Source organism: Passer domesticus, chromosome 6, assembly GCF_036417665.1.
Source record: "Passer domesticus isolate bPasDom1 chromosome 6, bPasDom1.hap1, whole genome shotgun sequence".
In the NCBI taxonomy this organism is placed as follows: Eukaryota; Metazoa; Chordata; class Aves; order Passeriformes; family Passeridae; genus Passer; species Passer domesticus.
The window spans coordinates 52,613,629-52,635,706 of NC_087479.1; the positions used below are offsets into that span (position 1 = coordinate 52,613,629).

Consider the following 22,078-nt stretch of genomic DNA (forward strand, 5'->3'; position numbering starts at 1 on the left):
CCAAAGTTCCTCTGTGGTCGCCCTCCCCCCCAGGGTGTCTCGGCCCAGCTGCGGGGTGCAGGGGGCCCCCCCACCCCGGCTGGGGGGGGGCACGGGATGGGGGGTGCCAGAGAGGGGCCCCCATGGGCTGACGCTCTTTGGTTGGTGCCCGCGGGGGCCAGGGGGTCCCCCCTCTGCACCCACGCGCTGCAGGAGGGGGTTATGGCTTTGGGGGGCACCCACGCGCCCCCCGTGCGGGTGCTGGGGGGTCCATGCACACCTGTGGGGCGCACACCTGTGCCGTGCGTGCGGAGGGGGGCCGGGGGTGCACCTGCATGCGGGGACACACGTGTGCAGACGTGTGCGTGCAGGGACACGTATGGGCACGGGGGGCACACGCCTGGGGGGCGCCTGCGGCCGCCTCCGCACAGGGGTGTGCCTGAAGCGTGTAAATGTATGTATATATATAAATACAAATATATATATATATATATACACTGTGCACACGGACACGTGTGCTCGTGGCGGGGGGGCTCGGGGGCTCCTGCCCACGCGTGACCCCCGCGTGCCCCTCTAGACCTGGTGGCACCTGTGCAGGTACCGCACACGCGTCTCCTTGCGCACGCGTGGCCCCGCTGGCGTGACGTGGGGTGTCACCCCCCCCACCCCCGCCATCCAGGGGGGTTATTTCTTTTTTGGGAAGAAGCTGAAGCGTTTCTCCTTGTCCTTGCGGGGCAGGGGGGCTTCAGGGGGGGCGGGGGGTATGGGCAGGGGGAGGCTCTGCACCTTCCCGCGGCTGCCCCGACACTCCGTGATGGCCGCGCTCAGCCCCTGCAGCCAGGCCTGCAGCTCCTCCTGCGGGCACAGGTGGGGTCAGGGGGGCTTCCCTGGCCCCCCAACAGAGTCCCAGCCAACCCCAGGGCCCCCCAAATGATGCTAGGTGCTCCAAGTTTTCCACAGGCAGCCATGTCCCCTCAGGCACTGCCAGCCCCTCACTGTCCTCATGGCACCCCTGGCCATCCCCTGCCCCTCTGAGCATTGCTGGCCACTGCTGACTACGTCCCCTGGCCATCCCTGTGTACCCCGGTCACTGCTGGCCACCACCACGTCCCCTGGACAACTACAGCCACCCCATATACCCCTGGGCACCACTGGTGTCCCCCTGGGAAAATCCAGCCACCCTGTGTCCCTCTCTGACCACCCCTGTCCCCTTGGGCACTGCTGACCACCACCACATCCCCCAGCCACCCTGAGTTCCACTAGCCACCCCGTGTCCCCCGTCCCCCCAGGCCACCCCTCACCTCATCCTTGCCATGGAAAAGCCACTCGCTGCCATTGCTGAGCCTAGGGACAGAGCAGAGACACCAGTGCCACGCATGCCCACTGTGCCACCCCGCAAGGCGCCGCACCCTCACCTGAGCTTGAAGACGTGTTTCTTCTTCTTGTAGCCCGCGGGCACCTCGCAGCGGGCATCCCACAGCCCCAGGGGCTCCTCGCCCTGGCACGGCAGCCCCAGCGCGCGGCTCTTGGCGTCCTTGAAGAAGGCGAGCTGGCCGCCCCGCAGGACGCAGTACCGCGTGCTCCACGACCTGCGCCAGCACCGTGTCACCCTGGGGACACCGCCCCGCCGGGGACACCGCGCTCGCCGCCACCGCTGCCGTGCCTACCGGTTGGACGCGCGCTTGGTGGCCGCCTCCAGGTCGTGCTTGCGGCCGAGGTAGCCCTCCAGCTGGACGCTGCTGACACGGGCGGGCAGCGTGGCCGGCTCCTCCGGCTCCTCCCGCGGTGGCCGTGGGGTCGGTGACACCGGCTCCTCGTCACCTGTCCTCGGTGCCAGCTGTTGCGAGGCAACAGCGTGGTTATGCCGCAGTGTCGCCCACCCACCGCCACTGACGGACCCGTGGCAAGGTGTTGTCCCCTCCCATGGTGGCACCGGGCACACGGGTTGCTGTCACTAGCGGGTCATGGACCTCAGTCTGGTGGCCTGGGGATGAGTCGCCCCCAGGTCTCCGTACCAGTGACAGTGAATGTGGGAACTGGTGACTGCTGGGAGGACCCGAGTGCGTGGCTGGATGCCAGTGACCCCACCAGTCCGGCAGGTGGGAAATGGTGCCTGCTGGGAGGATGGCTCAGCATCCCCATCCCAGATGTGATCCCCCACTGAGTGTCTGGGATCCTGCAGTGAGTCCAGCCCTGGGACCCTCTGAGCAGTGCCAGTGACCCCAGATCCAGTGTGTGGGAACTGATGGCTATTGGGAAGACCCCAGTGAGCATCTGGGACATGGTCCAGCCCCGGGTCTCAGTGTGGTGTCAATGTGTGTGCGTGTCCACGTGTCCAGCTCCAGCATGCAGGAATTGGTGGCTACTGGGAGGACCCTGGTGAGTGGCTGGGACGTGGTCCAGCCCTAGGATCCCCAGATCTCAGTGCCAGTGACCCCACAAGCTCCAGTATGTGGGAACTGGTGGGTACTGGGAAGACCCCAGCAATCAGCTGGGACCCTCAGCACAGTGCCAGTGAAGCCACCAGCTCCAGTACTCAAAAACTGGTGGCTACTGGGAGGACCCCAGTGAGAGGCTGGGACATGGGCCAGCCCTGGCAGCCCTGTCTTGGTGCCAGTGTCTCCTCAGATTTGGGGTGATGACATTGAACCAAGCTAGATGAGCAGTCCTGGGAGCCACCTCAGTGTTGTCGCCAGCCCAGGGGACATGGGGACAGTGGGAGGTCTGGCTGGGGACCGTGGCACCAGTGCCATCATCTCAAGTGGTTCCTGATGAAGGGGATGCCCATTCAGCTGGGTGCCACAGGAGGGGCTTGGCCAGGGCCCCTGTCCCCAAGGAGCCAGGAGATGCCCATGTCTCCAGGCAGGCAGTGATCTTGTCCCCAGATGTGTAGTCAGGGGTCTCGTCCCCAAGTAGGCGAATGTGATCTTGCTCCCAGGGCAGCAGGAGATGTCCCAGGTAGAGGGGACTCCTGTCCCCAAGCAGGGAAACGTGTCTGTGTTCCTGAGCAAGCAAAGACCACCCTGTCCCCAAGGAGCCGGAAGATTCCCATGTCCCTCAGAAGGGAGAGCAGGACCCTGTCCCCAAGGAGATGCCCATGTCCCTGAGCCAGCAGAAATGTTCTTGTTCCCAAGTAGGTTCTCAAGGATCCTGTCCCTATGCAGGGGAAGGTGATCTGGTCCCCAGGGATCCAGAAGATGGCCATGTTCCCGAGCAGGCTGGCAGTAAGCAGAGAGCACTCCTGTCCCCAAGCAGTTGAAAGTGGCCATGTCCCCAAGCAGGCAGAGAGGATCCTGTTCCTGAGTAGCCAGAAGATGCACGTGTCCCTGTGCTGGCAGAAATGATCTTGCCCCAAGGCGCCAGGAGATGCCCCTGTCCCCAAGCAGGCAGAAGAGGCAGAAGGGGTTCCTGTCCCCAAGGAGCCAGAGGATGCCCATGTCCCTGAGTAGGCTGGCAGTAAGCAGAGAGGGCTTCTGTCCCCAAGCTGATGAAAATGGCCATGTCCCCAAGCAGGCAGAGGGGTACACTCTCCCTGAGCAGCCAGAAGATCCCCACGTCCCTGATCAGGCACAAAGGAGCTTGTTCCTGTGTAAGCACTCAAGGATCCTGTCCCCAGGCAGGGGAGAGTGACCTGGTCCCTGAGAAGCCAGCAGATGCCCATGTCCCCAGGCAGGCAGAAGAAGCAGAAGGGGTTTCTGTCCCCAAGCAGGCAGAGCCACAGAGAGCCATCGTGTCCCTGCACAGGCAGAGCATGTGGGAGGAGCAGAGAGCTGGCAGCAAGCACAGGGGCTGGCACACGGTGACAATGCCCTGGGGGCGACGATGCCTGCCTCGGAGGGTGACAATGCTGCAGGGTGTAATGATGCCCCACAGAGTGACAATGTCCCACAGGGTGACGATGCCCCACAGGGTGACAGTGCCCCATGGGGTGACAATCTCCATACGTTGACTGTGTCTCTCGGGGTGATGATGCTCCACAGGGTGATAATGACCCACAGGGTGAAAATTCCCTGCAGGGTGCTGATGTCCTGCAGGCTCCAATGATGCCCCACAGGGTGACAATGCCCCGCAGGGTGATGATGCCCTGCAGGGTGCTGATGTCCCACACAACAATGATGTCCCTTGGGGTGACACGGTGGCCCCGGGGCAGACACTCTAACTCTGGCTGCTGCACGGATTCCAGACACACGCGTACACCATGGATGCCACCCCCCATGTCACCCCAGGAGCTGGGGCAAAGGGGACCTGCAGTACCCCTCTGCCCACCCGGCCTTTTTGGGGTCATTCAACATTTATTCAACACAAGGCAAGGACAAGGTGAGGGTTGGGAATGTGGGGATCTGTCAACACAGGGAGGTCATGGTCACAAGGGGTGCCAGGAGCTGTGGGACATGCAGGGACACATTTTTGCATGCAGGGACAATTTTTTGCATGCAGGGACACCTTTGTGGTCATCAGGGAAGGTAAAAGCTAAATTCAAGAACTGACCGGCTCTGGTCCATCAGTAGTGGGCAGCGAAGTGTCCTGTGTGCTCACATCCTTCTTCTCCTCCTCTTCCTCCTCCTCCTCTGACCTGCACAGGGAGACAGCCAGTCAGCATCCCCATCCTAGACATGATCCCATAGGGATGGGGCCGCCTGCTGCTCTCCTGTCCCCCCGAGGGATAAAAGCCCTGTCAGGGTGAGGCTTGACCTTCATCTCTGCTCTTCATCAGCATCAATTTATTGCTTGGAAAAGGCAAATTGCTAAAAAGCCCCTTAATGCTACAAAACATCCTTAATGGTCTGAGAAGACGGATGTGGAAACAGTGTCCCTGGTCACGTGGAATGATGGTAGCATCCCTTACCCGGCCTCCAGCTCCCCATCCAGATCCAGGCAGTAGTCGGGAGCTTCGGAGCGCGTCGTCCCGTCCCGCGCCAGCCCCTCACGCAGAGAGCGCCCGCCGAGGAGCTCCAGCTGCCAGGCAAGGAGTGAAGGTGGTAAGGATGGGGGGCAGACTGCACCAGGGCAGGCAGAGGCCTCATCCCGAGCCTTTCTCACCGTTGTCAGCTTCCTGAGGGCAGCAATGCGCTCCTCCCAAGTGGCGGAGGACTTCTCAAAAGCCTCATGCCGCTTCAGCAGCTTCTCCACCGCGTCCACCGTCTGCCCGTAGTCGCTGCTGGCCAGGTAGGGCTCCTGAGCCATGAGCCACGACTCGGCCACCGAGGCGTCGCGGGAGAACTGGCACACCTCCAGCACTGTGGGAGGGATGGGCAGTGCTCAGCCCCTGGACCAGCCACCCCTGGCACTGCCACACTCCTCCCCGGCACCCCCAGCGCACTCACGCAGCCGCAGCCGCTCCCAGCGCTGCTCCCACGTCTCCATCATGGCTTTCCTCTTGTCCACCAGCTCCACCAGCTTCGCCTTGATCTGTGAGGGGATGTTGTTAGGGAGTGGCCCAGATGGCATCACCCCCATCACGCCCCATCCCTGATTCCCTCACCTCTGGTGAGTCCTGGTGCTTGCGCTGCAGCAGCTTCTTGCCCAGCTCGATGCAGTCGGTGAAGTTCTTGCCCCGAGCATCCACCTCAGCCTTAATTCCCTGGTGGTACTTCATCAGCAGCTCCACCGAGGAGACATCCCTGAGGACACAGAGGCACCAGGGTCAGTGGTGCCATCGGTTCCATGCCCCATCCCGGGTGCCCGCTGGGTGCATCCATACCTGGGTTTCTCCTGTGTCTCAATCTGCCGGACAGTGCTCTCCATCCAGGAGAGCAGATCCCGTGCCATGCTGAAGAAGCGGTGTTTGTCGGCCGTGTCCGTCAGCCGTGCCCTGCGCCCGCTGCACGCTTCCAGCAGCTCCTGCAGTGCTCGGGACACCTCCTGCTCCTGCTCCTGGATTCCAGCCGCCTTCTCCCCGGCATAGGCAGTCTGCAGGCGCGCTGCTGTCTCCCGAAACTGCTGCACCTGCACGAACCACAGAACGGCTTGGGTTGGAAGGGACCTCAAGGATCATTGAGCCCAGCCTCCAACATGGGTAGGGACACCTTCCACCAGACCACAAAGAACGCTGAGTGCTGGCATCCACGTCAGGTCGGAGCCTCACCTGTGCCTCCAGCAGCTGGAGGTCCCTCTCAAAGGCGTTGTGCATGCGGTGGAAAGCCTCCACTGTGCCGGCATCCTCGCCCAGATCCTGGGGCAGTTCCTGGCGCCGGGTGGCGATGAGGGCCAGCAGCTCAGCACCGTCGTAGAAGTATTTATGGAGGTCATGGGAGGCAGCGAGGAGCTGCATGCGGGTGTCAATCAGCTCCAGGAGGTCGGCCCAGCTCTCGTTCAGCCCGTCCTTCCACTCGGCTATGGTGGCTGCCTCGATGTGCCCCGCGTCAATGAGGTCCTCAATGGTCAGGTTCACCCGGTCCACGCGCTCCTGCCCCACGCTCCCTGTCTCCCGCGCGAACTCACGGAACTTCTCCCGCAGGAGCTGCACGGAGGGAAGAGAAGAGTCAAGTCACCTCGCCTCAAGCCACCCGTCAGTACCGCCACATCCATGGCATCACTCTCACCATGACATGGTCCAGGTCCTGCCCCATCTCCGGGGAGGAAGCAACCACATCGCGCTCAGCAATCCACTGCTCCAGCTCTTCCACCTCCCGCTTCAGCTGGAAGAGGTGGGACATGTTCTCCAGGCGCCGGCGGCGCTCCTCGGCCGCCTCCTTCAGCCCCGCGTAGTGCTTGTCCACCTGGCCCTGCAGCCGGATGATCTGCTCCCTGCGCGGCCCCGGCACACAGACACCCAGTTCTCACCCAGGAAAACATGTCCCAGACCCACCCGTGTTGACATCCAGGGGGTTGGGGGTGAAGGACCCGATTTGTACTCCCCATATCCCTCTCCGACCACCTCCCTGCCCAATTGGAGCAGCTGACACTGCCAGAGCTCCAGCCAAAGCCCCCACCCACACGGTGCTGAGGGCACGGGGTTGCCCCAAAGGACAGGGGACACGTGGCGTAGCACCTACCCCTCGGGGTGGCCGGCAGAGAGCAGCTGCTGCGCCCTCCCCGCCAGCTCCTTGATGGTTTGTCCGTAGTCCTCGATGGAGCGCAGCTGCCGGACATGTCTCTTCAGCATCATCAAGCAGCTCTCCTCATCCTATGGCATGGAAAACATCGGTGCCATGAGCACCTGGCATGGTTGGGGGACAGGGACTAGGGCCTAGACTCAGCGCCTGCCCTGCAGGAATGTCCTGGCTCTGTCTGATGCCACAGGGAGCAATGGCGAGCTCAGAGGGGCATGGCATGGAATGGGATGGATGCTGTGTAATGGCATGGGAACGACACACAGGAGCGGGACACACCACGGTGTGTCACACAGCGATGATGTTCAACAGAACAGCGTGGCACCACCTGGGTCAACACTGGATATCCCAGCAAGGCACGGCCCAGTGCCGCAGCACAGACCCCCCAAACACGGACCACCACATGGAATCACTCCTCACCTTTGGTTTCTCCTCGGGTCCCATGAAGAGCTCCTGCTCGCTGACCCAGGCCTCGGCCTCATCAGCATCCAGGTAGTACTGCTGCGCCTCTTCAGCCTCCCGCAGGCGCCGGTGCCGGGCGGCTGCCTCCTCCCGCAGCGTCTCCCACAGCGCCCGCAGCTCCTGCGCCTGTGCCGCCAGCTCCGGGCCTGGCTCCTCACCGCTCCCCGCTGCCTCTCCCCGGCTCAGCACCTCGCCCAGGCGGGGGGCATGGCCCGCCAGCTCCTTCTGCAGTGTCTGCCGGCATGAGGGAATCACAGTGAGAGTCACCCATGGGATGGATCCCGAGGGACCACCCGGGATGGCGGCTGTTGCTGCAGTACCCAGGCTCACCTCATTCCTCTTGGTCAGGCGCTGCACGCTCGGGAGGTCGGTGCCGTGATCCGTTGACCTCGCCAGGGAAAGCCGCTCCTGCACCCACAGCTGCGGGAAGGAGCACCCACTGAGCCCCCTGCAGCACCCATGGGCACCGCCAGCCCCCCCGGCCCCTGCCACAGCAAGAACACTCACCGTCTCATCCTCCAGATCCCGCCCCAGCTGGTACATGGCCTTAGCAGTCTCCAGTTCCTTCCTCTTCCTCTCCAGTGGCTCCAGCAGCTCAAGGACTCGCTGCCGGAGCATCTGCTCCTGCTTGGTGGTATCTGGCACGTCCCCAGCACCAGGGGTGCCCTGCCACCCCAGTTCCTCCAGCTCCTTCATCCATGTTTTCACTTGCTCTTCCAGTCTCTGGCGGGGCAAATCCATGTGAGTTAGGGATCTGAGCCTAGATGGAGAACCCCAGTCCCATTTGGGAGCAAACTCCATGGCCTTGGACCTCCTGCCCCTTCCCAAAGAACCCTGTGAGATGCCAGTACCCACCGTCAACCTCTTGAGCAGCAGGTTGGTGGCGGTGAGGTCCTTGACCTTCTCAGCGTGGCGCAGCTCCTCCTGCGCCCGCCCCAGCCAGCTCTCCAGCTCCCCGTAGCTCCGGGCGTAGAGCGCCGCGCGCTCGGCCTCGAACAGCTGCCGGCCCTTGTCCTCGGCAGCGCGGCGCAGCTCGGCCCAGCGCCGCCGCAGCTCCTCCAGCCGCTGCGTCACCACCGCGCCGTACTGCGGCTTGCGCGCGGCCAGCTCCGTCCCCTCCTGCGGCGACAGCGCAGACGTGGGTGGTCACTGCGGCACGGGGGGCACCGCACCCGTGCAGCAGGCTGGAGCACTCCAGAGTCATGGAACTTCCCAGGACAACGAGTCCAACCATTCCACCAGAACTGCCAAGGCCACCACTAACCCATGTCCCCAAATGCCACGTCCACACAGCTTTTAAATCCCTCCAGGGATGGGGATTCTACCACCACCATGGGCAGTCTGTGCCAGGGATGCACAACCCTTTCCCTGAAGAAATTCGCCCTGATATCCAATCAAGACCTGCCCTGGTGCAACTTGAGGCTGTTTCCTCTTGTACGTTCCCTGTTTCCTGGGAGCAGAGGCCAACCCCCAACTAGCTGCACCCTCCCGTCAGGGAGTTATAGAGAGCAAGATGATCCCCCCTGAGCCTCCTTTTCTCCCAGCTCCCTCAGCAATTCCTCATGCTCCAGACTCTTCCCCAACTCTGTTCCCCCTCTCCGATCACGGTGCTGGCACCTACCGCCTCAATCTTCTCCAGCCAGCTCTGGTTGGGTGCCAGCTCAGCCATGAATGCCTGGTGCTTCTGCCACTTGCTGTGGAGACCACGGGCTTCTCCATAGGAGACATCCTGAGCCATCAGCATCTTCTCATCCACCCAGGCATCAAACTGCAGGGAAAGGGTGTCAGTGCTCAGCCAGTGGGGACCCCCCAGGGATGCCACCAGCCATGCTGCATTCCTACCTCACGGCAGCTCTGCAGGAAGGTCTGTAGGTCGTGGTTGTCCTGCATCAAACCTGCTGCCTCCTCCACCTTGTCCATAACAGCTCCATGCCTGTCAGGGAACCATGGATGTGCAGCATCAGCCCCGCTGCCCACACGCTGCCCACCCATCCACCAGCAATGTGCCGGACTCACCGCTCCTGGAGAGTTCGGCACTTCTCAGAGATCTTCTCGGCAAAGATGTTCTCCTCAGCCACCAGCTTGGTGCCACCAACCACCACCTCTGGCACCTTCTTGGCATTGCTCTCCACATCAGCACGAAAGTTCTGGAAGCGGTGCAGGGCAGCAGCCGAGCCCTCCAGCGTGGAGGGCAGCTCCAGGTGGGACAGCGTGTACTCCTGAGGGGCACAGCAAGGGATCAGTGCATGATCACCCGTTTTTGGGGTGCCCGTGAGCCAAGAGACCCAAAGGACACCGCTTGAGCACCCACCTGCTTGGTGAGGAGGATCTCCGCCTGCTTGGTGTCGCGAAGGAACTCCTGGAAGTTGCGGCACTGGGTGAGGAAGCGCTTCCGAGCCTCTGCCATCTTGCCCAGGGCTGCCCAGCCGTCCTTCACGCCGCCCAGGCGCTGCCGCAGCCCCTCGTATTCGGGGTCCGTCTGTCCCCCCAGCACCCGCTCCCCCGCCTCCACCAAGGCGGCGAAGGCTCCCTCATGCTCCTCAGCATCGCGCCGGGCCGCTTCGTGCCGCTGCAGCATCTCCTCTGCCTCCCCCAGCGACGCCGGCACCTCATCGACGGCCGCCACGGCTTTCTGAGCGCCGAAGAGCCACGCCTGGAAGTCATCCAGGTCCTGCAGGAAACTCCGGAGCTGCCCAGCTTCCCCCAGGGATGCTGCGCGCTCTGCCAGGGCCGCCTGCAGCTCGTCCCAGGCGGAGGTGGCCATCGCCAGCTTCTGGGCCACCTCGGTGGCCGCCTCGGGCCGCTCCTCGGCCAGGCGCTCGGCCTGGGAGCGCAGGGCGGCCAGGCGGTCCTGGGCCACGGCCAGCTCCCGCTCAATGCCGTAAAGCTTGCGCTGCGTGGCCAGGACGCCGGCCAGGTCACGGCCCAGCTCGGCCGTGGCCTCCACCGCCCGGGCTTTGCTGCGCAGCCATTTCTGGGTCTCCTCGGACTCCAGGTTGTAGTTGAGGAGGCGCAGTGCCGAGCCCACCGCCCTCCGGCGCTCCGACACCAGCTCCCGGAACCGGCCCCACCTGCGGGACAGAAGCAGGGGATGGCGGGGGATGCACCGGCACCGCATCACCCGCCTGCCTGGCACCACCGCCACTGCCACCGTACCTCTCGTTGAGCTGCTCCCGGCACTGCCGCACCTGGGGGCTCCGGGGGTGCCTGCTAGCCAGGAGCCCGTCGGCTGCCTGGTTGACCGCGGCGATCTGGGAAGCCACGGTGGCCATGTCTTGCTCCAGCCCGTCCAGCCTGTGGGAACGTCCAGGCTTAGAATGAGCAGCAGCTCAGGACAGGGCACGGCAAATCCGCCACGGCAGGGACTCCTTCCTACCTGCGCTGCGTCACGTCCAGGTCCTCCAGCGCCTGCGGCACCTCCAGCTCTGCCAGCCAGGTCTCCTTGGAGCCCATCCAGAGATGGCAGGCATCGCTCTCCCCGAAAACGGTGTAGAGGTTTAGGGCATCCTGCAGCTGGCGGCCTCGGCGCTCGGCCAGCGCGGCCGCCTCGGCCTGCAGCTCCCGCAGGGCCGCCAGCCGGCTCTGCGCCTCGGGGCCGGCGCGCAGCTCCGGCGGGAAGCCCTCGGCCTGCTGAGCCAGCCTGTCCAGCTGCTCCCGGGCGGCCGCCAGCTCGTCCAGCAGCTCCTGGTGCTGCCGCAGCAGGACGAGGGTGCGGGATTCATCCTGGCCCAGCTCCTCGGCGGCTGCCCGCCGGCGGGCATCCTGCAGCCCCTCCGCCAACTCCTCCACCTCCGCCTGGAACTGGAAGAAGCCCTCGGCTTCCCGCAGGCCGCGCCGTCGGAACGCTGCCAGCTCCTCCAGCTGCGCCCACAGCGCCCGCACGGCCGCCCCCCGCTCCCGCAGCTGCTCGGCCGCCCGGCCCGCAGCCGCCAGCCCCTCGCCCACCGCCAGCGTCTGCTCCAGCCGCCCGCCCCGGCTCCGCAGCTCGGCCTCGAAGGCGGCGTGCCGCCGCTGGAGCAGCAGCACGCCCGGCAGGTCCTTCCCGAAGTCCAGCGAGGAGTAGAGCTGCTCCTGCTCCTTGATCCAGCTCTCTGCCTCGTCGAGCTCCCACAGGCAGGTCCAGAGGGAGCGGGATTGCTCCAGCAAGGCTCTCCTCCGCGCCGCCAGTACCTGCAGCTCTCGCCGGCACATCTCCAGGTGGCTCACGCGGTCCCGGATGACTTTGGGGTCACAGGGACGATAGCCTGGGCAGGGAGCAGAGTGGGTGCTCGTCAGGACAGTGTCCTGCTTCCCCTTGGCCACGCCAGGGATGCAGGGGTGTCCTGGCACACCCACCCTCAGCGTCAGCAAAGCGGAGGGCGGCAGCGCTGATGGCCCGGGTCTTCTCTGCCTGTACTGCCATGTCGGCCTCCAGCAGACGGTGGGTCTGCAGCAGCTCCTCTGCTTCCAGAAGGTGCTTCCCAGATTCAGGAGATGCCAGCTTCACCTGCAGGAGACCCTCAGCCATTTTGCATTGACACCCAAAACTCAGCACCAGCACCCCAACATCTCATCTCCCTCCCCAGTGAACTCCCACCAACACCTGGTGGGACAAAGACACCTCACCCATGGTGACACCCAATGCCCACAGCTCACCTTGACCTCATCCATCCAGTCGATGCAATGGAGCATCTCCTGGAAGAGGTGCTGCAGGGTGAGGTTCATCTCCAGGCGCTGGCGCCGGGCAGCCAGCAGCTCCAGGAGCTGCTCCCAGAGCCGCAGGATGTTGTCCTTCCGCCCGTTGATGCGCTGGATGTCGTGGTAGCCCTCCAGCTCCAGCTCCTTGGCCACCGCCTCAATGGCCTGCACCCTCTCCCTGTAGGCAGCCGTGTCTGTCTCGATGGCCTCGTGCTTCTTCTTGGCCGCCTCCACAGCTGCCAGGTCCTGCCCGAAGTTGTCCTGCCCGGCACAGAGCCCGTGGTGAGGCTATGGTGAGCTCCCCAGTGCGGGGGTCCCTGGGGTGGGTGGTTCCCCTCCTCACCTGGGCCACCAGGCGCTGGTTCTCGCTCAGCCAGGCCTCCCTCATGGCTGCTTTGCGGTCGAAGCGCCGTGCCAGCTGCTCCAGCTTCTCCTGACGGATCAGCTCGTTGCGCAGCGCCAGCTCCCGCTCGTGCTCCGCTTTCTCCAGCTGCTCCCAGGCCTGGAGGAAGGCGGCACTGGACAGGTGGCACATCCCCCGTATCCCACATCCTCCCACCAACCCATGTCTTGTTCTGCTGGTGAACCCCAGGTGGAGGCGCACAACCTGCCATGGCATGGATCAGCCCTGTCCCAGTATGGATTCAGCATGTCCTGGGATGGACCTGAACTGCCTCAGGAGACGGACTCATCCTGCTCCAGAACCCATCCCAGCCTGCCCAAGGACCTGAACTGCTTGGAGATGGACCCAATCTGCCCCAGGAGAGTTCAGTTTCCCCCAGGAGATGGACCTGACTCGACCACGGCAGACGGAGCCCATACCCGGTTGATGTCAGAGACCAGGCGCCCCTCGTGTGGGGTGTAGACACGCTGGTTGTTGGCCCTCATCCGCGACTGGATGGTGAAGAGCAGCACCTCCAGGTTGCCCTTCTCCTGAAACCTGCCCCAGAAAGAGCTCAGCGCTGGGCACCCTTGGGTGCCCCACAGCGCCGGGCGGGCACGGGGAGCAGGGGGCTCTTACTTGGGGGGCTTCTCCACGGTGCGGTAGGTGCTGAAGGCTTGCAGCTGGTGCTGCACCCCGGCCAGCGAGTTGGCGAAGCTGCGGCTGTTGAGGGAGGCGATGGTCTGCTCAATCCAGGTGAGCAGGTCGGACGCCAGCCCCCCATAGCCCTCGATCATCCGCTCCGTCTCCTTGGCGTGCTCAATGACCTGCGGCGGGACCAGGGGGGAGCATGAGGGGCCAGCACCCCAAGAGAACACCCCCGAGCGCCTCAACGCCGTTCCCTACCTTGCCCAGGCGCCTTCCTTCCACCTCCAGCACCTTCATCTTGGAGAAGTAGTGGTAGAAGGCCACCACGTAGGTGATGATGGACTTCTCATCGGGGTTCTCCGTGAACACATCTGCCCGGTGCAAGTGAGAGGCGTCACTCCTGACCCAACCTCAACCCAACTTCACAGGCCACCACAGCCTCATGAGGTCCCTCCTGTGCCCACCCAGGCCCTCCTTCCATGTATTGGGAACTTCTCTGTGCTCCACGCTCTGGAGCCTGGGAATGTCCCTGGGGAAACTGAAGCAGGGGGACGGGCAGCAATTGCCTCACCTTCAGGGTCGAGGAGAGGGGTGATGCCCAGGTGCCGCTCCGCCACACTGAACGCGTGCTCCAGGTTGTGCCGGGCATTGGATTTGGTAAGGTTTTGGAAGTCAACCAGCTCAGGCCTGGGGACAGAGGGCACGAGACAGCACTGATACACCTGTGGGACATCTCTCGGTGCCACTGCCACCTCAGCTCCTGTTGCTGTGCCACCTACCTGTGCCTGTGGATGAGGGCATTGAAAGCCAGCCCATCCTTCCAGCTCGAGGTGAAGTTGGTGACGTTCACATGGGGATACCTGCGATGGGGACAGGGTGTCACTGTCACTCTCTGGATACTCACAGACCCTGACGCGGTCACATGGGGTCCCACCACCTACCCTGCTGTCTTCATCTGGCACCAGAGCAGCAGTGCATCCCTGGCAGAGCGTGTCTCCCGACCCTCCTGTGTCTCCACAATGATGTCCTGGATCTGGGGGCCAAAGGACATTCTAGGGTTGGAACAGCAGTTCCATGGAGGATGGCTCCCACCTGGGAATGAGGTGTGAAGCAGAGGAATGCCCCAAACCACCTGTCCTCACCTGGAAGCGGAGGATGATGGTCCAGATGAGGCCAAGGACGAGGCGGTGGTTGCCGTCCACGATATCATGGGAGCCCATGTTCTCCAGGTGCACCCGCTGCTCCTTCAGGAACTGCAGCGCCTTGTCCACATTCTCCAGGCAGTGGATCCGCATCCGGCCCTTGGTGGGCTTGGGCTGGGGCGTGACAGTGCTCAGCACCCTCCCTCCCACACCGGGTACCCCAAGCCCTGCCCAGGGACACCCCCACGCCCAAGCTGCCACCCCACCCCTTGGCCAACACCAAGAGAAATGGTGTGGTGTGCCATGGCAGGCCACAGCTCCCAGGGTCTCCAGCTGGATGGGATTCCTACCAGAAGTTCTCCTGACAGCACTTCCAGCAGCTTGATGAGCACCCGCCCGTCCCGGAGGTCCATGTAGAGGTCTGAGATGCGGCAGGTGACACGAGCCAGGTGCGAGTTCACCCACTTGGTGAAGGTTTTCTTCTGCACGGCCTCCCGCTCATCTGGAGGGACAGCGGGCACGGGGTCACCGACAGTGGGGACAACCCGGGCGGCACCGAGGGGACCTGCCACCCACCTGCCAGGGCTTTGATGCGGGAGCGCTCGAAGAGCCGTGCGGAGCTGTTGTCGTTGTCCAGCTCATCGTCGGACGCGTCCCAGCGGACGTTGATGCGGCTGTACTGCTGCTGCAGCTCCAGCTGCTCGTAGTCATTGGCCGAGGTCATGGTCCCAGTGTGCCCCGGCCCGGTGGCCGTCGGCTACCGGTGAGAGGCCCCTGGGGGACAGCGGGACCGTGAGCATCGGTGCGGACACGGTGGCTCAGGGGCCCTGCGGCACGTGGGGATTTGCGGCTCAGAGCCTCGGGATAAGCTGCTCAGAGGGATTTAGCCTCGCCCCACCCAGGTGTTGGGGGGGCACCTGGCAGCTGCCCTCTCCAGGACCACCGTGCTGAGCCCTGCCGAGCTGTGCTGATGGCTATTTACGGTGCTGCATCCCCACACAGGGCCCTCTGCCCAGCTGAAACCCCAGCCCAGGTCCCCAGAGGTGTCTTCCCAATCCTTGGATGCCCCCAGGGAAGGGGCTGCTGCTCACCCCCAGCCTGACCCCTGCACTGCACAGGGGCTTCGCCAGCACTGGTAGCAGAAAGTGGGTGACAGCTGCCGGCAGGGGGGGGCACCCACCCCCGGGGACATTTGAGACACAGATAGGACGTGGCTGGTATCTAAAAATGCCTCTGAGCAGCTGTCGGTGGCTGCTGGGGCCCCTGAGGGGTGCGAGGAGATGGGCTGGGGCTCCCCGCAGCCAGCAGCATGTCCAGGACCTCTCCTGCAACCCAGAGCTGCACAGAGCCCTCAGTGGTGAGGGCCAGGGGGAACCCCGTGTGCCCCAAATCCCTGCTGTCCCCGTGAGCTGTGACAACCCATGGGCCCCCAGGTCCCCCCCGGGCATCCCCCATGTCCCCCCTGGCAGGGTTATCGGGGCAGCCCAGGCTGTGCCACACCCCAGCTCTGCACCCTAATCGGGGCGGCACAGGCAGGGCCTTGGCTTGGACCCGGAGGCACCAGGAGCGTGAAAGGACGTGGAGGAGCATGCAGGAGTGTGGGCAGCACAGCAAGGACACTCGGGAGCACACCAGAGTGTGCAAGTGTGAGGAAGGGCATGGAGAAGGGTGGCAGAGCGTGTACCTGTGGGCCAGGACATGCAGGGACTTGTCACAGCATCCACATGTGAACGAGGACACGCAGAAGTGTGACAGAGTGTGCCTGTGAGCAAGGACACACAGGGACAGGCCAGAGCGTGCACAGGTGAACGAGGACAAGTAGAAATGTGCCAGAGTTTGTGTGCCTGAGCAAGGACGTGCAGGACCACACCGGAGCGTGCAAGGGACACACACGACAGGCACTCGCGTGGGTGCAGGGCCATGCAGGTGTGTACCAGAGCAGGCAGGAGGGTGCTGGAGCTGGGCCTTTGTGCCTCTGCCAGAGCACCCAGCTCACCCTGGCAGGAAAGCCCTCTGGGAGACCAAATTTGGGTATTTTGCCCCCAAAGCATCAGGGACTGCCAGCAGTTTGGGTGTGCTAAGTTGTGTCGAGACTCTGCAGGATACCTCGGTTCTGACTATGTCCCCCACAACACGGCAGCGGGGCCATGGCTCCGAGCATCCAAGGAGGAGAAAGAGGAGGAGGAAGAGGAGGAGGAGGAGGAGGAGGAGGAGATGACGCCGAAGGGAGCCACAGCAGGCCCATGGGAGCATCCCGAGCGCGGGCGCTACCCACCCTTTAAATCTCCCTCCGCCACAGCGGCGCCTTCCGAGCAGCCCTCCCTGCCACAGCCACGCCGCCACCAGCACCCGCCACCCGGGAATTGTCATTCCTGCCGCTCAGCGTGCGGAAAGCCGGGAATGCCAGCATGCCGGCCTCGCCGCCAGCATCCTGCGGCCATGGCCCGGGCAGCGTCGCCTTCCCCGGCCAGCGGCTCGCCTCGGTGAATCAGCACTTCCCGGTGAGGGGCTGGCACCCTGCCACCACCACGGTCCCCCCGCCGGGCACAGGGAATGTCCCCCCACGCCCCAAGGGCGGCCGGGGCAGTGGTTGGCGCCTGGCACTTATGGCACCCTCAAACCCATTCCCTGGCTCATCCCTCCCAGCCACAGCACGCTGCCAGCAAGCCCATTTCCAGTGCACGGAAACTCAGAAGAATCGCCCGAAACACCCCAAAATTCTGCCCCATCACTGCCACCCAGAGCCTGGCATGTCCCCGTTGCTCCACTTCGCCAAAACACTTGGATTCGGCATCTCCCCCGTGTCCACAAGCAGCCGTGCTCTGGTTGGGAAGGGGCAGGAGCTGGGGGGCACCCCCCAGCCCCCCAACAGTGTCCTGCCTGCCAGGGCCGGGAGCAGATGGTCCCTCTCGGCACGGCCACACGGCACAGCACGGGGCACCTGGGCATGGAAAGGCAGGGCACAGCTCCTCGGCAGCGCCGCCCTGCCCCGGCCAGGGCTCCCCAGCCGCCCTCCCACCCGCCAGGAGAATTTGGGCTTCCCCAGGGCCACATGCCGGCCGTGCCAGGACTGTCCCATGTCACCCAAGCCGGTGACACGCACACGTGCTGACACTCCACAGACATTTTTGGCTATAAATAGGCCTCCCCTGCGCACGGCGCCAGCCCAGCCCCGCTCCCTTCTTAGGAGCTGCCCCCCCCCTGCACCCCAAAATCACCGGGCAGTGCCCCAAAACCACATGATAGCTATAAAATGCTCCGTGGGGGGCCATGCTGGCACCCAGCAAGGTTTTCTGAGTCTCCTGTGCTTGCCACCGTCTTCTAGGGCGCCCCAATCCCCTGGTTTGGGAGCTGGAGATTTATAAAGGGAAAAGCTGGGAAATCAGGCCTGGGGGACCCCTAGGTTATTGGGGCGAGGGTAAGAATTCCCCCACCCCAAAGCCCACCCGTGAGCATCCTCCTGCCACCGGGACAAGGGGGACCAAGGGCACGGCACCCCAAAAACCCTTCCCAGTAACCCTCCAGTTTGCCCAGTTGCTAAAAACTGGGGGATGGAGTGGGTTGGGTGATGTGTCCCACCAAGACCCTCAGGACTCGGCTTTTCCACCGCGTCCCAACAGCGCTGGGAGCACCAAGGACTAGTGTGGGGAGCCCTCCAGGGGTTGGCACCCCAGGAAAAGTGTCCCCAGGGTGTCCCCACAGTGTCCCCGAGCTGTCCACAGGGTGTCCCTAGAAAGTCACCGCCACTCGCCCGCCCCGTCCTTCCCGAGAGCAGCCCCGAGGGACACGGGGTGACAGCAGACCCCCCGCCGCGGGCGAAAAGGGGGTTCAGGCTCCCCGGAGGGCTCTTCACCCTCGCCACCAAACTTTCCTCCGTGCCCACCTCCCCCCCCCCCCCGCCCGGTACCGCGCCCGGTGTTCGGTGCCGCACCCCCCACCCGGTATCCCCGGGGCGGGCAGCGCCTGTCGGTGCCCCCCCGCCGCCTGTCCCCGGGGACCGGCGCCTCCCGCCGTGCCCGGTGCCTCCCGTGCTCCCCGGAGCGGCGCATCCCGGTGCCGCGGGGTCTCACCTGCGCGGGGCGGCGGGCGGGCGAGCGGCGGCGGCGGCGGCGGGGCCGGTGCGGGAGCGGGGCGGGGGGAGCGGAGCCGCCCTGCACCGCGATATAAATAACATTATCTGGGCGCGCAGGGACATTCCTACCCGGAGCCGGCGGCGCTGCCCGGCCCCGATAGCCCCGCTCCCCCCGGGAGGGCCGGGCCGAGCCGGCCGGGCGGGCGGGGACGGGGATGGGCGCAGGGACGGGGACGGGGACGGGCCGCCCGCCCCGCAATGCAGCACAGCGGCGCCCCCCGGCCGCCAGCGCCACCGGCACCGGCAGCGGCGCCGACACCGGCACCGGCACCGGCAGCACCACCGGCGGCGGCACCGGCGGCACCGGCACCTGCAGGCTGCGCAGAGGCGCAGCGCCCCGCCGACAGCGGCGGGGGTCCCCGGCCAGCCCCCCCGGCCAGCCTCCCCACGTGTCCCCCGCTAGCCCTGGATGCCCCCCGGCTAGTGCCAGGCATCCCCCAGCTAGCCCTAGGTGTCCTCCGCCAGCCCTGCGAGCTCCCCGACTCGTCCCGGCCCCCCCCTAGACGGACCCCTGTGTGCTCCAGCTCGTCCCAGGCACCCCCCGATTTGTCCTGCGTGACCCCCGCCGGCCCTGCATGTCCCCCAGCTGGTCCGTGGTGTCCTCCATCGAGCGCAGGCAGTCCCCAGCTAGCCCTGGATGACGCCCAGCTAGCCCAAGCCGCCCTGCAGTCAGCCCTGGGTGTCCCCCGCTAGCCCTGGATGCCCCCCAGCTCGTCACAGGCACCCCGCACCTGGCCCTGCGGGTTCCCCACTAATCCAGAGTGTCCCCCAGCCGATTTCCAACACCCCACAGTTGGCCCTGAATGTCCCACGGCTAGTCCTGGGTGTCCCCCGCTAGCCCTGGATACTTCCCGGGGTATCCCACCAGCCCGGGGTATCTCACTGCTGATCCCAGCAGCTCCCAGCTAGCCCTAGGTGCCTTCGCTAGCCGCGGATGCTCCCCAGGTCACTCTAGGTGTCCCCCACCAGCCTGGGGTGCACCCAGGATGCTCCAGGTGTCCCCCCTAGCCCTGGATCCCCCCCAGCCCAGACCCCCCCAGTTATTCCCGGTTGCCCCAAGAGCCCCACGGCCCCAAGGCCCCGCCCCTTTCCCCAAACCACGCCCATTGCGCTGCAGGCCACGCCCACGCTGTCACTGAGCCCCGCCCCTCGGCGCAGGTCTCGCGACATTTGAGGCGAGGGCGGCGCGAGATGTGCGGCGGCTGTGTGGGCACCGAGTACCCGGAGCGGGTGAGGGCGGCACCGGGGGCACCGGCACCGGGGGCACCGGCACCGGGGGCACCGGCACCGGGGGCACCGGCACCGGGGGCACCGGCACCGGGGGCACCGGCACCTGTCCCTGTCCCTGTGCCGGTCCTAGCCTGTGCTCCCGCCCTAGGGCACCACCTGCCTGGAGGGCGGATCTTTCCTCCTGAACTTCGTGGGGTGCGCGCAGTGCGGCCGCCGGGACTTCGTGCTGGTCAGCAACCGGGCCGAGGAGCTGGACGGCGGGGAGGAGATCGTCACCTACGACCGTGCGCTGGGGGCACCGGGGGGCTTCAGGGCCTGGGGGATCCTTTGGGGTCTGGGGCTTGGCGGTCGGGGGAGCTGAGGGGACCTTTGGGGTGTGGGGCTCTTGGGGGCGACATTTGGGGGATCCTTGAGCCATCCCTGGGGCTCAGGGATCGCTGAAGGTCGGGGGTCTTGAGGGCTGGGAGGGGTCCTGTGTCTGGGGGTGTTGAGTACTGGGGGAGACCTTGGGTCTTGGGGGTCTTGAGGGATGCTGGAGGCTCTGGGGGAGCTTGGGCGATCTTGAGGGATAGAGAGGGCTGGAGGGGACCTTTGGGATCTGGGGCTCTTGAAGGCTGGGGGGCACAGATGGAGGCCTTGAAGGTTGAGGCTTGGGGGCAGCATTTGGATTCTGGGGGGTCTTGAGGGCTGGGAGGGACTTCTGGGGGGTGGGGGCTCTCAAGGGCTGGGGTGTGATGGGGGGCTCAGAGGTTAAAGGAGCGGGAGGCCTAAGGGAGGATTAGTTTGAGTAGGGAGAATTTGGGGATATCCCCGATATCTGGGGAGTGCCTGAGGGTGGGAAGGGTGGATGCCCGGGGAGGGGGTCTCAGGTTTTAGAGGCAGTATCAGGGAGCTGCCAATGGGCATGAAGGGGGGTGAGCTGCTGTGGGGGGAATTTTGGGGGCTTGATGCTTTGGGGACTTGGGACATCTGTGCCCTGGGCGTGAGGGCAGGCACAGAGGATTGGGGCTTGTCCCAAGAGATTGGGAGTGGGGGGATACCCCAGGAACAGTGTCCATGTCCTCTCACCCCAGTGTCCCCTGTCCCACAGACCTGTGCAAGAACTGCCACCACCTGATCGCACGCCACGAGTACACCTTCAGCGTGGTGGATGACTACCAGGTTTGTCTCTTGTCCCCCAACAGCCCTTCCCAATTCTGTCTCTGGAATTCCACACCCACCCTTCCACAGGCTGATTCCCAGCTTCCCTGGGACAGAGCCTTGAAGGATTCAGAGCCCCATTCCTGTGTTCAGGGCTACCTGGAGTCCCCCCAGCACTAGTCCTTCAAGGTGGGGGAAGCCCAGCTCACCTGGCATGGGAATGTGTGTGATGGGAGGGGGCTGTGACCCCCATTCCTCATTCCTGGCACATCTCCGAGGCAGCAAAGGGCTGGAAAAAGGGCTGAGGGGAGCCAGTGTGGCTGGAAATGAGATCCCCTGGCTCTGATTGCAATCGGGGATCGGGTACCAGATCTGGCTCGGGTTTCCCTGTGGGGGAGCAGGGCTGTGGCAGCCCCCCTTTTTCCAGCCCCCCCTTTTCCTTCCCCCAGGAATACACCATGCTGTGCCTGCTCTGTGGCCGTGCTGAGGATTCCATCAGCATCCTGCCTGACGACCCTCGCCAGATGACCCCGCTGTTCTGATCCCCGTGTGTATCCCGGGATGAGCTTCCAGGAACTCTGGGAGATCCCTGGCACTGTAATTTCTGTGGACCACACAGTCCCTGACATGATTTGCCCCTCCAAACTTCCAGCTTGGATGCAGCAAACACCCAACACCGGATGCTCCCGTGTTTCTGGAGCCTTTTGGCTCTGACCCTGACTGCAAGGATGGGATGCAGTGCCACAGCCCAAGTCCCTCATGTACTGAAGACATAAAGGGGTCCCCAAAACAGGATCCAAAAGGATTCTCACCCCATCCCACCTCAGGAGCCCTCGTCTGTGGGGTAATAAATGTGACGTGTGACAGCTTGGTGGCACAGGCAGGAGTATTTCAGGAGTGGGCTTCACCCCCTGGGGTGGTGAAGGGTGTTGGGGGTTGATGCAGGAGACTTTCCATCCCAGGAGCCTGTGGAATTCTTCCTTGGCCCTTCCCGGCACTGGAGAGTCCACTGCACTCTCCCAGTGCTCTCCTAAACCCTGCAGAGAAAGGGCTTGGATCATTTTCCTTTTCCATGGAGTTGGTTTGGGGTCACTTCCCCCTGCCCTGGGGTTTGGAACCTGGCCCTGCCCTGCCGGGAATTCCATATTCCTGAGGCGGGAAGGAGCTGGGCGTGGGAAATCACTGCCCTGGGGTGGGTGAAATCTTGCTCTTGGCAGCCAGCCCTAGCAACACC

At 64.5% G+C, this 22,078-nt stretch overlaps 2 protein-coding genes across 2 annotated transcripts; one reads left to right on the top strand and one right to left on the bottom strand.

Annotated features, from left to right (window-relative positions):
* Positions 1-4: 4 nt before the first annotated feature.
* Positions 5-18,825, bottom strand: SPTB (spectrin beta, erythrocytic). The gene is made up of 36 exons (XM_064425535.1): positions 18,413-18,825; positions 14,919-15,116; positions 14,693-14,844; positions 14,343-14,516; positions 14,142-14,233; positions 13,980-14,060; positions 13,772-13,887; positions 13,459-13,571; positions 13,192-13,379; positions 12,993-13,110; positions 12,514-12,672; positions 12,129-12,431; positions 11,829-11,979; positions 10,870-11,737; positions 10,650-10,787; positions 9,805-10,564; positions 9,510-9,712; positions 9,336-9,426; positions 9,115-9,261; positions 8,349-8,612; positions 8,001-8,216; positions 7,824-7,913; positions 7,452-7,727; positions 6,975-7,105; positions 6,522-6,726; positions 6,065-6,439; positions 5,681-5,925; positions 5,462-5,600; positions 5,304-5,388; positions 5,020-5,216; positions 4,826-4,935; positions 4,468-4,552; positions 1,647-1,816; positions 1,395-1,568; positions 1,281-1,323; positions 5-834 (listed from the first exon to the last, which is right to left on the bottom strand). The coding sequence occupies exons 2-36, from the start codon at positions 15,064-15,066 to the stop codon at positions 664-666; spliced, it is 6,978 nt and encodes a 2,325-aa protein (XP_064281605.1). The 5' UTR covers positions 15,067-15,116; positions 18,413-18,825; the 3' UTR covers positions 5-663.
* A 748-nt stretch (positions 18,826-19,573) lies between these two features.
* On the top strand, positions 19,574-21,710 carry CHURC1 (churchill domain containing 1). Its single transcript, XM_064425587.1, has 4 exons — positions 19,574-19,704; positions 19,853-19,988; positions 20,795-20,865; positions 21,294-21,710. Exons 1-4 carry the CDS (start codon positions 19,666-19,668, stop codon positions 21,384-21,386), a joined length of 339 nt encoding a protein of 112 aa, XP_064281657.1. The 5' UTR covers positions 19,574-19,665; the 3' UTR covers positions 21,387-21,710.
* The last annotated feature ends 368 nt before the right edge of the window (positions 21,711-22,078 follow it).

Coding starts and splice junctions, on each gene's coding strand:
- SPTB (XM_064425535.1), bottom strand. CDS start 15,066: ATGACCTCGGCCAATGACTACGAGCAGCTGGAGCTGCAGCAGCAGTAC. Junction 9,427..9,509: donor TGCCGAACTCTCCAGGAGCG/GTGAGTCCGGCA, acceptor GTTCCCTGACAG/GCATGGAGCTGTTATGGACA. Junction 835..1,280: donor TTTTCCATGGCAAGGATGAG/GTGAGGGGTGGC, acceptor CTGTGCCCGCAG/GAGGAGCTGCAGGCCTGGCT.
- CHURC1 (XM_064425587.1), top strand. CDS start 19,666: ATGTGCGGCGGCTGTGTGGGCACCGAGTACCCGGAGCGG. Junction 19,989..20,794: donor GGAGATCGTCACCTACGACC/GTGCGCTGGGGG, acceptor CCTGTCCCACAG/ACCTGTGCAAGAACTGCCAC. Junction 20,866..21,293: donor GCGTGGTGGATGACTACCAG/GTTTGTCTCTTG, acceptor TCCTTCCCCCAG/GAATACACCATGCTGTGCCT.